Source organism: Hyaena hyaena, unplaced genomic scaffold (assembly GCF_003009895.1).
Source record: "Hyaena hyaena isolate Hyena2069 unplaced genomic scaffold, ASM300989v1 scaffold_1867, whole genome shotgun sequence".
Classification (NCBI taxonomy): domain Eukaryota; kingdom Metazoa; phylum Chordata; class Mammalia; order Carnivora; family Hyaenidae; genus Hyaena; species Hyaena hyaena.
Window position 1 is genome coordinate 50290 of NW_024082498.1, and position 13734 is coordinate 64023.

Consider the following 13734-nt stretch of genomic DNA (forward strand, 5'->3'; position numbering starts at 1 on the left):
CAGAGAGAGAATCCCAAGCAGGTTCCGCACTGTTAGCATAGAGCCCGATGTGGGGCTTGAACTCACAAACCGTAAGATCATGACCTGAGCCAAAATCAAGAGTCAGACACTTAACCAACTGAGCCACCAGGTGCCCCTACACACATACACACACTTATAAATATTTCCCCTTATTGAGGACATTTGCGTTGTTTCTGGGTTTTGGCAAATAAAGCTGACATACGTTTTTGTATAAAACTGATTATACAATGCATATTAATCTACATATAATTGTATATACATTTCTCCTATTGAGATCATTTGTTTCTAATTTTTTTATTTCAAATAAAGCTGATATATCTATATCTAGCTATAGATATAGACTATAGATACCTATAGATCTTTGGTATTGACATCTATATATGAATATAGATAAGGATAGATAAGAGATATGAGTCTTCAAAAAACTAACAATAGAACTCCCCTATGACCCAGCAATAGCACTACTAGGAATTTACCCAAGGGATAAAGGAGTGCTGATGCATAGGAGCACATGTACCCCAATGTTCATAGCAGCACTCTCAACAATAGCCAAAACATGGAAAGAGCCTAAATGTCAATCAACAGACGAATGGATCAGGAAGATGTGGTTTATCTATACCATGGAATACTACATGGCAATGAGAAAGGATGAAATCTGGCCATGTGTAGCAACATGGATGGAACTAGAGGGTGTTATGCTGAGTGAAATAAGTCAGGCAGAGAAGGACAGACACCATATGTTTGTACGTATAGGAGGAACTTAACAGAGGACCAAGGGGGAGAAGAAGGGGGGAAACAGAGGGGGAGAGAGGCAAACCATGAGAGACTCTTGAATACTGAGAACAAACTGAGGACTGCTGGGTGTGGGGGGGAGGGAGGTGATGGGCATGGAGGAGGGCACTTGTGGGGATGAGCACTGGGTGTTATATGGAAACCAATTTGACAATAAACTATTTGTAAAAAAATAAATAAATAAAAATAAAATTAATGTGCTAAAAAAAAGAGATCTGAGCCTTTACACTGACTCTATATGATTATGAGCAAAGGGTTTACTTCCTCAGCCACACCAAACTATTCTCACGTCTTTAATGCTGCCTGCCCTCCCCCGCCGCCCACTGCCTCCTAGCCTTTGCACATGCTATTTCCTCTGCCTGGAATACCTCTGCCCTCCTCCTCACCTGTCTAACCCCCTCATCCATCGAATGTCCACCTAAATATCTCCTCCTCTGAGAAGCCTTCCCTGCAGGCTCTGATTCATCAAGTCCCCCAGGTTTTACGGTTCCAGAAAATCCTCTACTTTGCCCACTACAGTGTAATGTCTTAACGAAAGTCTGCCCCTCACTACCAGTCCGAGGGCTTCTGGAGGGTGAGAGGCACATCCTTTGCCCCAGATGACAACGTATACAGTAGACCCCGAACACAAGGCACTCATCCCTGCTGGGATGCCACAAAGTTCATTAACATAGGAATGAGTCCAGCCTTTCCCCCCCACCCCACCCCCGCCCCTGCCATTGGGCTAAAATGAGTCCGTGCCCTCTGCTTCCCCATCCTCAAGGTGGGAGCTCTCTGCTGAACCCATAGATTAGGATAAGATTCTGTGGCACGGAATGAAGAGGAGAGGAGGTAAGAACCATCAGAGGTGTGCCTAGCGGCTAAGGCTTTAGGAGTCGGGGAGCAAGGAGAAAGAGGTGGCAAGGAAGAAAAGCTGGGTGGTGAAAAAGCATCTTTACAGGGATGGCTACCGCTCCGTGCATTCTCTTCCCAGAGTCTGAGCGAAGCAAGGAAAGAATTTGAGTTAGTTATTTATATTTTTTATAATTTTTTAAATGTTTATTTATTTTTGAGAGAGAGTGCGCAGAGGAGGAGGAGAGAGAGAGGGAGACACAGAATCGGATGCAGGCTCCAGGCTCTGAGCACAGAGCCTGACACGGGGCTCGAACCCACAGACATGAGATCATGACCTGAACCGAAGTCAGACGCTTAACTGACTGAGCCCCCCAGGTGTCCTGATTAGTTATTTTTAAATTTCTTTCGGGTTTCTAGGACAAATGGATCACAGCTTGACAAGCAGGACCTTACATGATCATTAATATATCATTGATGAGATCTGGGGCAGAGCCCAGGTTTCCTCCTGCCCCACACAATGCCCACCCATCTCAGACTTACCCAGGTCATTCCGCTTTTTGTCCTGAGGTCGGCGATGTGGCTTATCCTGGAGGGAGACAGCAAAAAAGCAAGTGTGGCTTCTAGGTCCAGCCTGGGGCCTCCTCAGCTCCTACGTGAGCACTCAGCAAAGGGCCACACTCACTGCTGGGGTCTCCTGGGTCACCCTCCCTTACCCCCCATGATTTTTCATACAGAGAAAGGAGAATGGGGGTCTTACCTTCTTCATGGTTCCTGAAAAATCTATGGAGGGAAAAGGAGATAGTCAGGATGGGAAATCCCCCACGCAGAACCAAGCCCACCTCCCCTCTTCCGCTGCTGGTACCTTGCCCATGTCGGCCACATGCAGGGACCCTTCCCAGACACTCCTTGTGTGCAGGTGCCCGGCACCGATGACAGCGGTAGCCCTGATAGAAAGTGCCTCTGGGATGCCAAGGGGAGATTAAGGGAAGTCAGTGATGTTGACACAGCCAATCATTTTGCCAACAACGTGAAGGGTACCCTTGGGATCTCTTTAGGGCAAGAGAGAGACGAAGAAGCTGAAGCTCAAGAGAGCTCCCACCTCCCCACTCAGGGGACAGCCAGCCAGAGAAGCCCCTCTTGGGAGGAAGAGATGACCATGCCCAGGCCCACCCTCCCACAGCCCTACCTCAGCAGCATCTGACAAGCCTTGCATGACGTGGTCTCCTCAAAGGAGTACATCTGGAAGTCATGCCCGTTGGCAGTAGCGTTCTCAGGGTAGATGTTGGAGCTGGAGAGGGGAGAGAATTCCACATGATGGAATACTATTCAGACACACAAGGGAATGAAGTACTGACACATCCTGCCATTTGGATGTACCAGTGCCGCCATATTGAATATGCTGCATAAACCACAGACCATACCTCCATCCATCCACCGATGGTCATTTGGGCGGAGACAGAGAGCAGTTGGTGGTGGTCAGGGGCTGGGAGCAGGGGATATGGGGACTGACTACCACATGGGTGCAGGGTTTCCTTTGGGGGGGGTGGAAATGTTTTGGAACGAGATAGAGGTGGCAGTTGCACAGTATTGTGATGTACTAAATGCCATCGAATCATACACTTTAAAATGGCTAAATTTTCATTATGTGAATCTCATCCCAAGAAGACGAGTGAGAAAGGGAGCCTGGGTGGATCTGTCAGTTTAGCATCTGACTCTTGATTTTGGCTCAGGTCACAATCTCACCATTCGTGAGATTGAGCCCCTCTTTGGGCTCTGTGCTGACAGTGCAGAGCCTGCTTGGGATGCTCTCTCTCCTTCTCTCTCTCTCTCTCTCTCTGCCCCTTCCCTCACATACACCCTCTCTCTCAAAATAAATAAAATAAACATTAAGAAGGAAAAAAAAAGGGTGCCTGGGTGGCTCAGTTGGTTAAGCATCCAACTTTGGCTCAGGTCATGATCCTGCAGTTTGTGAGTTTGAGCCCCATGTCGGGCTCTGTGCCGACAGCTCGGAGCCTGGAGCCTGCTTCAGATTCTGTGTCTCCCTCTCTCTCTGCCCCTCCCCTGTTCACACTGTCTCTCAAAAATAAATAAATATTTTTTAAAAATTTAAAAAAAGAAGAAAAGGAGGAGGAGGAGGGGGAGGAGGGGTCCAGGCTCGTGGCTGAAGCTCACACTGGCATTCTGAGGAAGCAGACAGCACTAAAAGCCTATCCTTCCCATTTCCCAGATGAGGAAACAACGTTCAGAGAAGCCCTACAGAATGGAGCACAGAATTGCCTCTCAGGCCCTGTCCATTGCAGCGTCCTCTGAGGACAGAAGGGTGGAGGAGGAGGGGGTCTCACATGGCCATCTCGAACTGCTCCATCCACTTCTTCTTCAGTTCTCGTGTCTTGAAGAACAGCTCATAGCCCTGGGAGCCTTGGTCCTCAATCAGGAGAAACATGTGAGTCCACTGCAGGGAAGGAGGGTTCAGAATGAAGGCGCCCAGTCTGCAGAGGACGGGGCCACACACCCTCTTCACCCCTACCCCTGTGAGGAGAAAAGGGTCAGGCTTATAACAGCCTCTCTGCCCCTAGGAGAACTGGGCATGGGTCCCCTTGGAAGGGTCTGCCCGGGAGAAAATATACATGCACAAATCTAAAATATCACACACACACACACACACACACACACACACACACACACACACACTCTAAAGGTCAAGTAGAGAGCCTCAAGCTACACTGGGGCTTCTCAGCACTGGGGACACCCGTTCTGGCTTCGCAGCCCACCTTCTTGTTTTCTCGCTCTCCAGAGGAATCATCTCGAACCTGGAAGTTCTGCAGGTCCACAACGTTCTTCAGGTCGTAGGAGTCCCCTCGGCGCTTGCAGATGAGCAGAGCTTTGTCGAGCAGGAAGGCGTACCTGAGAGCAACCCGGGTCAGGGGAGTCTGGCTCCCCTCAGCCAGCTCCTCCCCCTCCCAGCTTCTCCACCTTCCTGCCCGTCCATCTAGGACTCCTGCCCTCCCCCTCCTCTGGGGCCCACTTGGCAGCATCCGCCTGCCCCTCCTGACCGCAGCCATCAGGTCCGTCCTGGTCCAGGCACCTGTTGGCCTTGGCTCCACCCACAGTCCACGCTGGCCCCGCCCCACCCGGCCACCTAGGCTCCACCCCCTGGCGGGACTAGAAATCGGGCCCTGCCTCCGCCCCGGCTCCTCCCCGTACCTGTTGGCTCCGCCTACCTGTCCATCTTGGAGCGCCTCTCCACTGAGGTGATCTTGAGCTCCCCATCGATCTTGGGCCGGCCATAGTGCGCCAGAGACTGGTCCTATGCAGCAGGAAGGGGGTCTGGCCAGGGGCCACCAAGGAGGAGACCAAACACCCTCCCGCCCACCCCCGCGGCCACACCCCCGCCCTGCCCCCTCACCAGGTTCTCGATGGACAGCTGGAAGTTGGTGATCTGCCGCAGCGTCTCATTGTCCCGCTTGACCTCATTCACACACTGTGCCAGGTCCTGGGGGTGGGGCAGGGGTGAGCCTGGGCCCCCACTCTGCCCAATCCCCTATCTGGTTGGGCACAGGGGGTCAGCCCCCACCAGGGGCTGGCAGGAGGCACAGAAAGGGTACGAGTCGTTGGGAATCACTCACTGGTCACACAGGCGGATCGTCATGGATGAGAGGAGGGGCTGCCCGTGGGTGTGACCGCGTGCCGGCGCCGCACTACCATGAATGTGCACACGCCTGTGTGACCACTCACCCTCATGGCGTCCAGGGCCAGCCTCAGGTTCTCCTTCTCCATCGCATCCTGCGTGTGTTTGACCAGCTCCTGCATGGCCCACGGAGACAGACATCACCCGGGCCTGCCCTCTCCTCTTGGGGACCCTCCAGACAAGCCTGGCCTGACAGCTTCCTCCCTCCTCCCAGAGGGCCCAGGAGCCCAGCCCCTGGAAGACAGCTCCGCCCACTGCCAGGAGGCGGAGGGGTAGACAGACCACGCCCTTGCCTGGGGGCCCCCACTTGTGCACCTGGAGAAGGAGGTGATACTTGAGCACCCGCTGCATGGGCACCATCAGCAGGTCCCTCAGGGTGAACCTCCCGTTGTTTGCTCGCTGAGAACATTCCTGGGGGATGAGAAAGTGATAAGCAAGATGAGGTGGAGACAGGTATGGATATTTCTAGAACCTGAAGCATCATATCTCCCCCACCCCCATCCCCGGGGACATAATGAAGGAAGAATTTCCTGGAAGGCTGGTAAACACTGCCCGAGGCAGAAGTCCAGGACTCCATGAGCTGAGTGGAGCTGGGGAGGGAGCGAGGGACAGACAGGTCTGCAGGGTCCCCACAGTGGGGACCGACCAGGCCGGATGTGCGGTGCATGCAGGCGGCCTCTCCTCATTTCTGCCCTGTCTGTGCTTCCACTAAACACACTGGTCCAGGCGGGGGTCGGGGGGAGACAGGGCTCAGCCCAGGATCGGGGCTCCGTGTGAAGTTGAAGCTCAGCCCAGACGTGGGGCACAGCTGGGACTCAGCGCAGGCTGCACTGGGGATCAGTTTGGAGTCAGAGTTGAGTTCAGGGTCAGGACCTCAGCCTAGGGTCAGGACTGAGTCCAGAGTCGGGGTTCAGCTGGGGTCAGGGCTAAGTGCTCCCGCCCACCTCTTCCGGCTCCATTTATCCCATTCAACTGGTCAGTGCCTCTCCCCCCCAAACCCTCGGCGTGCAGCTGCCTGGCTGGGCTGTGGCGGGGAGTAGCGCCATCAACTCAGTCTCCTCCCCGCTGCCCCTGGGGCCTGGGAAGGAGTGAGGGCATCCCCCAGACAGGGCCCGGGCCCCACCTCCAGCTTCATCTGCACATCCTCCCGAGCTGTGGCCACATGGTCCAGGTGCTTGCTGGCTGACTCCACCTGGCTACAGTAGCGGCCGTAGACAAGGAACCTGACGGAAGGACAGGCGGCCGGGTCATGGTGGCCCGTACCCTGGGCAGGCCAATCTGGGTATGAGCCCAGGCCCCGCCTCTTCCCAGATGGTCTGAGCCTCAGTCTCCCCATCTGTAAAATGGGCATACCAGTGGCACCTCCCACATGGAGCTACTGAAGCATGGAAAGCTCTTAGCACTTGGTATAGTGTCTCCTCAGTGCTCACTCATTTAACACTTATAGAGCAGTCACTGTGCCAGGTCCTGTGCTGAGCACTTCATGGTCAATTTATTCCATCCTCACCACACCTAGCTAGGAGGTACATTCCTGCACGACATGGATTTTACAGATGGGGCAGCAGGCACTCCGAGAGGTTAAGTGACTTTGCAGTGCCACACAGCCCGACAGAGGCAGAGCTGGGGGCTGACCTACAAACGGGCAGTCCCTTGCCCACGAGTGAAGAAGGAGAAGCCCTGCCTATCCAGCAGTCTCTGAAGGCAAGGTCTTCCAAGTGCCCGGCGTGGACAGGCCAGGGTGACTTCCAGGGGTCTGGGCTGGCCAGCGGGCTCTCACCTCTCCTTGTATTTGATGAAAACCTGGTAGAGGGTGGGCGCCCCTGGGGCGGCCAGGGCTTCCTTCATCTCCTTTAGGAAGAGAGTGTGCACGCGAAGCAGGTCCTACTCGGAGGAAGGAGTGGGGGCTGGGGTTCAGGAGGCCCATCCTACAGTGCTCAACTCCCAACCCCCACACTCCAGGGACAGGTGGAGCCAGCAGGGTGTCCCCACTGGACAGGGACCCAGGAGGGCTAGGGACCGGCCAGCTCACCTCAATGTTGATGAAGATGATCTCAATGTCTTGAGGTTTCAGGAACCGTTGCAGGGGCTTCATGAAATGCTGCGGGGGGGGGGCGGTGAGAAGGATGAAGGGGGCCAAGACCCCTCCCTCCAGCCCAGTCCCAGGGAGCCAGGGTCAGAAAGGGACAAACAGAAAGAGAGACTGAGAGACAGAGAGCGATGGAGAATGTCCACCCCAACACCTGTCCACGGCTCTTCACGGCAGCGTTATTCACTACACCCAGAAAAGGGGGAGCGACCGAAATGTCCAGCAATGGGTGAATGAATAACCAGGTGTGGTCCCCACCCACTGGAACCTCACTCAGCCACCAAGAGGAGCGAAGCGCTGACACACGTGGGCGGACCCTGAACGCATGACGCTTGGTGAGAGAACGAGACACGGCGGCCACATCGTGTGTGAGTCCTCGTGTGTGAAATGCCCAGAACAGACACATCATGGAGACAGAAAGTAGATTAGCGGTTTCCAGGGCCTGGAGAAGGGCGGAGGCGTAGGGGGTGATGGTACAGGGGAAGGGTTTCTTTGGGGAGGGCCAATGATGACAATGTTCTAAAACTAAACAGTGGTGATGGTTACACAACCTTGTGAATAAACCGAAAACCACTGACTTGTATACCTCACATGAGTGACTTGTACGGTCTATTAAGTTCATCTCAATAAAGCATTGTTGAGAAAGCAATGGCCAAAGGGAAGGAAATAGAAGTCAGAGAGACCGTAACAGAGACAGGAGGACAGAGAGAGGATACAGGAAAAGATACAGACAGGGATAAAGGGACACGTAGGGAAAGGAAGACCGAGGAAGAAGCAAGGAGAGACCCAGAAGAGAGACAGATCAAGACAGGCGAGAGCGTGAAGGAGAAAACCAGGGGCGAAGAGAGATGAAGAAACAAAACAATGAGGACAGAGAAGAGCCCCAGGCCCGCTCGGGACACTGGGGCTTGCGGGCACCGCCCAGAGGCCGCAGCTCGGGGGGTCACGCACCTGCCCGCACAGCTCCCGCGCATGCGCGCACCAGGGGCTGCGTCGGAGCACACACCTGTTGGATGGAGCCCAGCGTGTCCGTGTACTTCTCCTCCGTCTGCTGGATCTCTCGCAGGCAGCAACACCGCTTGTCATACTCTGTCATCTTGGGCTGAGAGTGGGGAGGACAGGTCGGTGTTTTGGGGGGTGTCCGGGGCTGCACGCCCCCCTACCCCGCCCATGAGCGCACCCAGACGCCACACTGCGCCCCACGCACCGGCATGGGCACCGGCTCGGAACGCATGAGGTCTTCGTAGATCTCATCGCCCTCCGCCTCCTCGTTCTCCACGCAGTCATACAGGTCCTCATCCTCCTCCACCGTGTCGCTGCGGGGTGCGGGGTCAGCTAGGGCCACCGGGGCCACCGGAGCCCCCCGGCCAGGGACCCCTCAGGCCCCTCCCAGACCAAATTCCTGTCCCCTCAGACCCTCCGGGACAGCGCCATGACCCCTCAGACACCCCCGCTCCCCGGGAAGGGTGGTGGTCCCAGACACTCACTCAATCTGGTCAGACAGGCCACTGTAGATGTCCTCATCACCCACAGTATCCTCCTCAGTGGGGAAGGGCCTGGGGGAGCCAGGACGGCGTGAGCCCGAGGTCTGGGGTCAGGGGGTGGGGACTTCCCGGAGGGGTAGGATTGGAGCCAGATCAGCCCAAGGGTGCCAGCCCAAATGGTTACTCACATGATCCCCTTATTCTGGGCAATTGGGGTCCAGGACAGAGCAGACAGGGTGTAGATGACCTGTGACAAAGGCCATGGCCGCTCAGCAAGCAGCTTGCCCACCCACGTGCTGGAACACAGGCTCGGACTCCAACCCCCGAGGCTCAATATGATGGTTGGACTCCATGCCCCTGCGAGCCTGGTCGGGATTTTGTCCACCCACCACGGGATCCCTTACTCTAGGCAATCCTCATACCCACTCAGAAAGGATAGGATGGTATTATTCCTAGGTTACAAAGGAGGCACCTAGGCCTCAGAGAGGCCTGGCAGCAGATCTGAGGTCACACAACCAGCAGCAAAGCAGGGACCAGAACCCAGCCAAGGTCTTTGCATCTGACGTATGGCCTGGTCTGACCTACCTGCTCTTCCCCCCAACAGCACTTAGACTTCCCAGTGTAGATGTTCATGGAAATGGCCTGAAATCCAATCTTCCAGCTCTGTGTGCCCAGCTCATGGGGAAGTTCAGCACCAGCTTACCTTCCCAAAATCCTGGACATCGAAGAGGTCAAAGGCCTCAAAGAGTTCACTCCGCTTGAGGCCAAACTTCTCGCAACAGGTAGACAAGAAGGTACGAATGTTCTTAAGGCACAGGAACTGTGAAGAGAGACAAAAATGGGAGTGGGGAAAACATAAAAGGACAGGGGAGAGGCTGAACCCTGGGCAGTCTCACTTGGGAATGGCCCGGAAGGGGGAGAAGAAGGCACAGCCTCCCTCTCAGTAAGCCACACCCTCTTCTGATAAAGATCAAGCCGTACCTGAAGCTTGATCTACCCCTGAAATCCTTTTTTATTGAGGTAAAAGTCACATAACATAAAGTTAACCATTAACTGATAACAAAATGTATTATATACATACAATGGAATACGACACAGCCAGAAAAAGGAGCGAAATTTTGATTTACGCTACAACATGGACGAATCTTGAAAACATTGTACTCAGTGAAATAACCCAGACACAGAAGGATAAGCCAGAACAATTAATATATGGTTCCATTTATATGAGGTCCCTAGAGTAGGCAAATTAAGGGAGCCAAAAACTAGATGTTAGGGGCCAGGGTTGGAGGAGAGGGTGGGGAGTTAGTGTTTAATGGGGACAGAGTTTCTTTTGGGGAAGAGAAACAGTTTGGGTACCGTGGTAATGATTACACAGCATTGTGAATGGATTTACTGCTACTGAATTACATACTTAAAAACAGTTAAAATGATAAGTATTCTGTTACTTATATAGTCCCCAAATTGTTTACATAAATTTGTATTTGTATTTATCAATATATGAATATCATTCTATTTATGTAGATATAATATTGTGTATCTTTTACTGTAATAAGAAATCTAACCATTAACCATTTTAATTTTTTTTAATTTTTTTAATGTTTTATTTATTTCTAGGAGAGAGAGAGAGAGACAGCGTGAGCGGGGACGGTCAGAGAGAGAGGGAGTCAGAGACTCTGAAACAGGCTCCAGGCTCTGAGCTGGCAGTCAGCACAGAGCCCGACACGGGGCTTGAACCCACGAACCGTGAGATCGTGACCTAAGCGAAAGTCGGACGCTTAACCGACTAAGCCGCCCAGGCGCCCCCCATTTTAATTTTTTAAAGTTTATGTATTTACATGGGGCGGGGAGAGGGGCAAAGAGAGAAAGGGAGAGGAAATCCCAAGCAGGCTCCACACTGCCAGCACAGAACCCAAAGTGGGGCTCAAACTCACGAACCATGAGATCATGACCTGAGTCGAAGTAGGATGCTTAACCGACTGAGCCCCCAGGCGCCCCAAACCGCTAACTGTATTAAAGTGTGCACTTTGGGGACATTTAGTACATTTGCAATATCATACAGTGATCAACCCATCTGCTTCCAAAACACTTTTCTCAGCCCAAAAGGAAGCCCTGTATCCATTAAGCAGTCACCTGTCATTCCCCACGCTCTTCCTTCTCCCTGGGAACCAGTGTCTGCTTTCTGCCTCTATGTATTTACCTATGTCCATAACCGATCAATGGAGAAACAAAACGAGGCATATCGACACAATGGAATATTCTAAAGCCATAAACAGCAGCGAAGTACTGACACGTGCTACCAAATGGATAACCCTCAAAAGTGTGATGCCCAGTGAAAGCAGCCAGGCTCAAAAGTCACACATTGCACGGTTCCATTTATAGGAAACATCTCCAAGCTTTGCAATTTCATGAGCCAACACATTCCTTTCTTGTTTAAATCATTCTGGGTTGGGTTGTAGCGACTTGCAACCAAAAGATATTGACGGACGCAGCAGTCAGGCCTACAGGCTGCCGCTCTGGGCTCGGGGTATTTGGTGCCATCATAAACAAGCCCTCGCACTCTTGCGTTTGCCTTACGCCAACTCATCCAAATGTCCCAATGGGCCCAGCTCTCTCTAAGGTCCCCAGATCCTACAGAATCTGAACCACATTTCTTGACCACAGTTTTACCTCACTGCCTTGCATAAGCATCCACCATGTTCCCACACACCAATTCCCAGCTGTCTGTGTGTGTAATATATATTTAGTGTGTATATAATATTGTATATATTAAAGGCATACTGTGTGATGATTAGATATGCATATTCATAATGAAATGATTGCTACAGTCCAGCGAATTAACATGGCATCTTCTCGCACAGCCACCACTGTGTGGGGTGAGTGGACCTGAAATCTACTCTCTCAGCATATTTCCAGTGCTAAGAGAGTAAGACTCAGGGCAGCAGCTACATCATGCCCGTACATTAGAGCCCTAACTGATTCATCTTCCCTAACTGCAATTTTGTGTGTTTGACCACATTTTTCTCATGCTCCCCCCTCCCCCAGCCAGTGCCTACTAAGCTTCTACTCTCTGCTTCTAGGAGTTTGACTTTCTCTCTCTCTCTCTCTCTCTCTTCTTCCTTTTGCCTCTCACTCCTCCCCTCTCTCATATTCTCTCTCTCTCTCATGGAATTCTCGCAACAATCCTGCAAGTACTCTTATAGCGTCATTTTGTAGATAAGGACACTGAGGCAAGGACAGCCAGCCAGAAGACAAACCCAGGCCATGTGACTGCAGGCACTAGGCCATGGCAACATATGGGAATCAAATCAAGACACAGTGTGCTCAAACTTCCATCTTCAGACTGTATCGTCTCAATTATTGCTGCGTCCACGGTATACCTAACCCATCATCTATGTGAATGCAATTTAAATAAACTTTAACTGAAATAAATGTATTTAAGAAGAGGACTTTACATCCTACTATCAACAAACAAACAACCCAGGATCATTTGCTATAAAAAGAGACCAGTGTAAAATAAATATGATGTAAACAATGTTATTAAACACCAGCTGGATATTCTGTTGCCTACCCAAGGCTTGTTCTCTCTCTCTGTTCAAAAGAGATTAGCCACAGTTAGAGATGCATAAAAAACAGCAATTCAAACTCCATTTGTGATAAAGAAAGAGAGAAAGAAAAAAAAAAAAAGACCCCTGGCAAAGTAAGAATGGAGAGGGATTTCTGCAACCTGATAAAGAAAGCATCTTCAAAAAATCTTAAACCTTTGTTTTAAATAAAAAGCAAAACATTATATATATATTTTTATTTATTTCTAGGAGAGAGAGAGACAGCGTGAGCAGGGGAGGGTCAGAGAGAGAGGGAGATACAGACTCTGAAATAGGCTTCAGGCTCTGAGCTGGCAGTCAGCACAGAGCCCAACGCGGGGCTTGAACCCACGAACCGCGAGATCATGACCTAAGCGAAAGTCGGACGCTTAACCGACTAAGCCACCCAGGCGGCCCCAAAACATTATATTAATGGGGGAAATGTTGAAAAGATTCCCTGGCATTTGAAATCAAAACTAATTAGGGCTGCTCCCATTACCATTTCTAGGCAACGCTGCATTGAAGATATTACCCTGCACTACAAGACAAAATGAAAGGAAAAAAGAAGGGAGGAAGGAAGGAAGGAAGGGAGGGAGGGAGGGAGGGAGGAAGGAAGGGAGGAAGGGAGGAAGGGAGGAAGGGAGAAAAGGAGAAAGGGAGGCAGGGAGGGAGGGAGAAGGCAAAGAAGGAAGGAAGGAGGAAGGGAGGAAGAAGACAAAGGGCATTCTCCAGAAGACACCATTGTCAACACAGAAAGCCCAAAAGAATGTAGACAGATAACCAGAATCAATACAACAACTTAACAGTGTTCGTGAATACACCATCAATATACAAAGTTTACTGTGTGTTGGTGCATTAGCAAAAATTAATGATAAAATGTTATTTTTTAAACAGATAACACTTGCAAAATCCTAGAATAAGCAAAACTAATCTACGGTGATAGAAATCAGATCAGTGGTTGCTTCTGGGGTGGGAAGGGTGGTGGAGATTGACTCAGAAAGGCCACAAGCGATGGAAACACTCAGCGTCCTGATAAGGCTGTGGATTGCCCAAGTGTATACATTTGCTAGAACTGATTGAGCAGTAAACTGAAGAACGGAGCACTTCACTACGTGAAAATTGCACTTCAATTTTAAAAGGATACCATTTTGGGGGAGAGGGAGGGAGGCAAGCCATGAGAGACTCTTGAATGCTGAGAACAAACTGAGGGCTGATGGGGGTGGGGGAGGGGAAGGGGGGTGATGGGCA

General features: G+C 51.5%; 1 protein-coding gene across 2 annotated transcripts in view; it reads right to left on the minus strand.

Annotated features, from left to right (window-relative positions):
- The window catches only part of VAV1 (vav guanine nucleotide exchange factor 1), a 47538-nt gene that overhangs the window by 16047 nt on the left and 17757 nt on the right, over nt 1–13734 (minus strand). For both annotated transcript variants that reach the window (XM_039225020.1, XM_039225019.1), the window contains exons 2-19: nt 9609–9725; nt 9094–9152; nt 8909–8977; nt 8629–8737; nt 8428–8523; nt 7365–7433; nt 7113–7216; nt 6459–6558; nt 5651–5746; nt 5383–5451; nt 5054–5140; nt 4869–4954; nt 4419–4551; nt 3990–4099; nt 2834–2935; nt 2510–2607; nt 2405–2427; nt 2188–2233 (exon numbers count right to left, since the gene is read on the minus strand). In XM_039225020.1, coding sequence (XP_039080951.1) covers nt 2188–2233; nt 2405–2427; nt 2510–2607; nt 2834–2935; nt 3990–4099; nt 4419–4551; nt 4869–4954; nt 5054–5140; nt 5383–5451; nt 5651–5746; nt 6459–6558; nt 7113–7216; nt 7365–7433; nt 8428–8523; nt 8629–8737; nt 8909–8977; nt 9094–9152; nt 9609–9725 — 1573 coding nt within the window. The remainder of the gene's footprint in view (nt 1–2187; nt 2234–2404; nt 2428–2509; nt 2608–2833; nt 2936–3989; nt 4100–4418; nt 4552–4868; nt 4955–5053; nt 5141–5382; nt 5452–5650; nt 5747–6458; nt 6559–7112; nt 7217–7364; nt 7434–8427; nt 8524–8628; nt 8738–8908; nt 8978–9093; nt 9153–9608; nt 9726–13734) is intronic.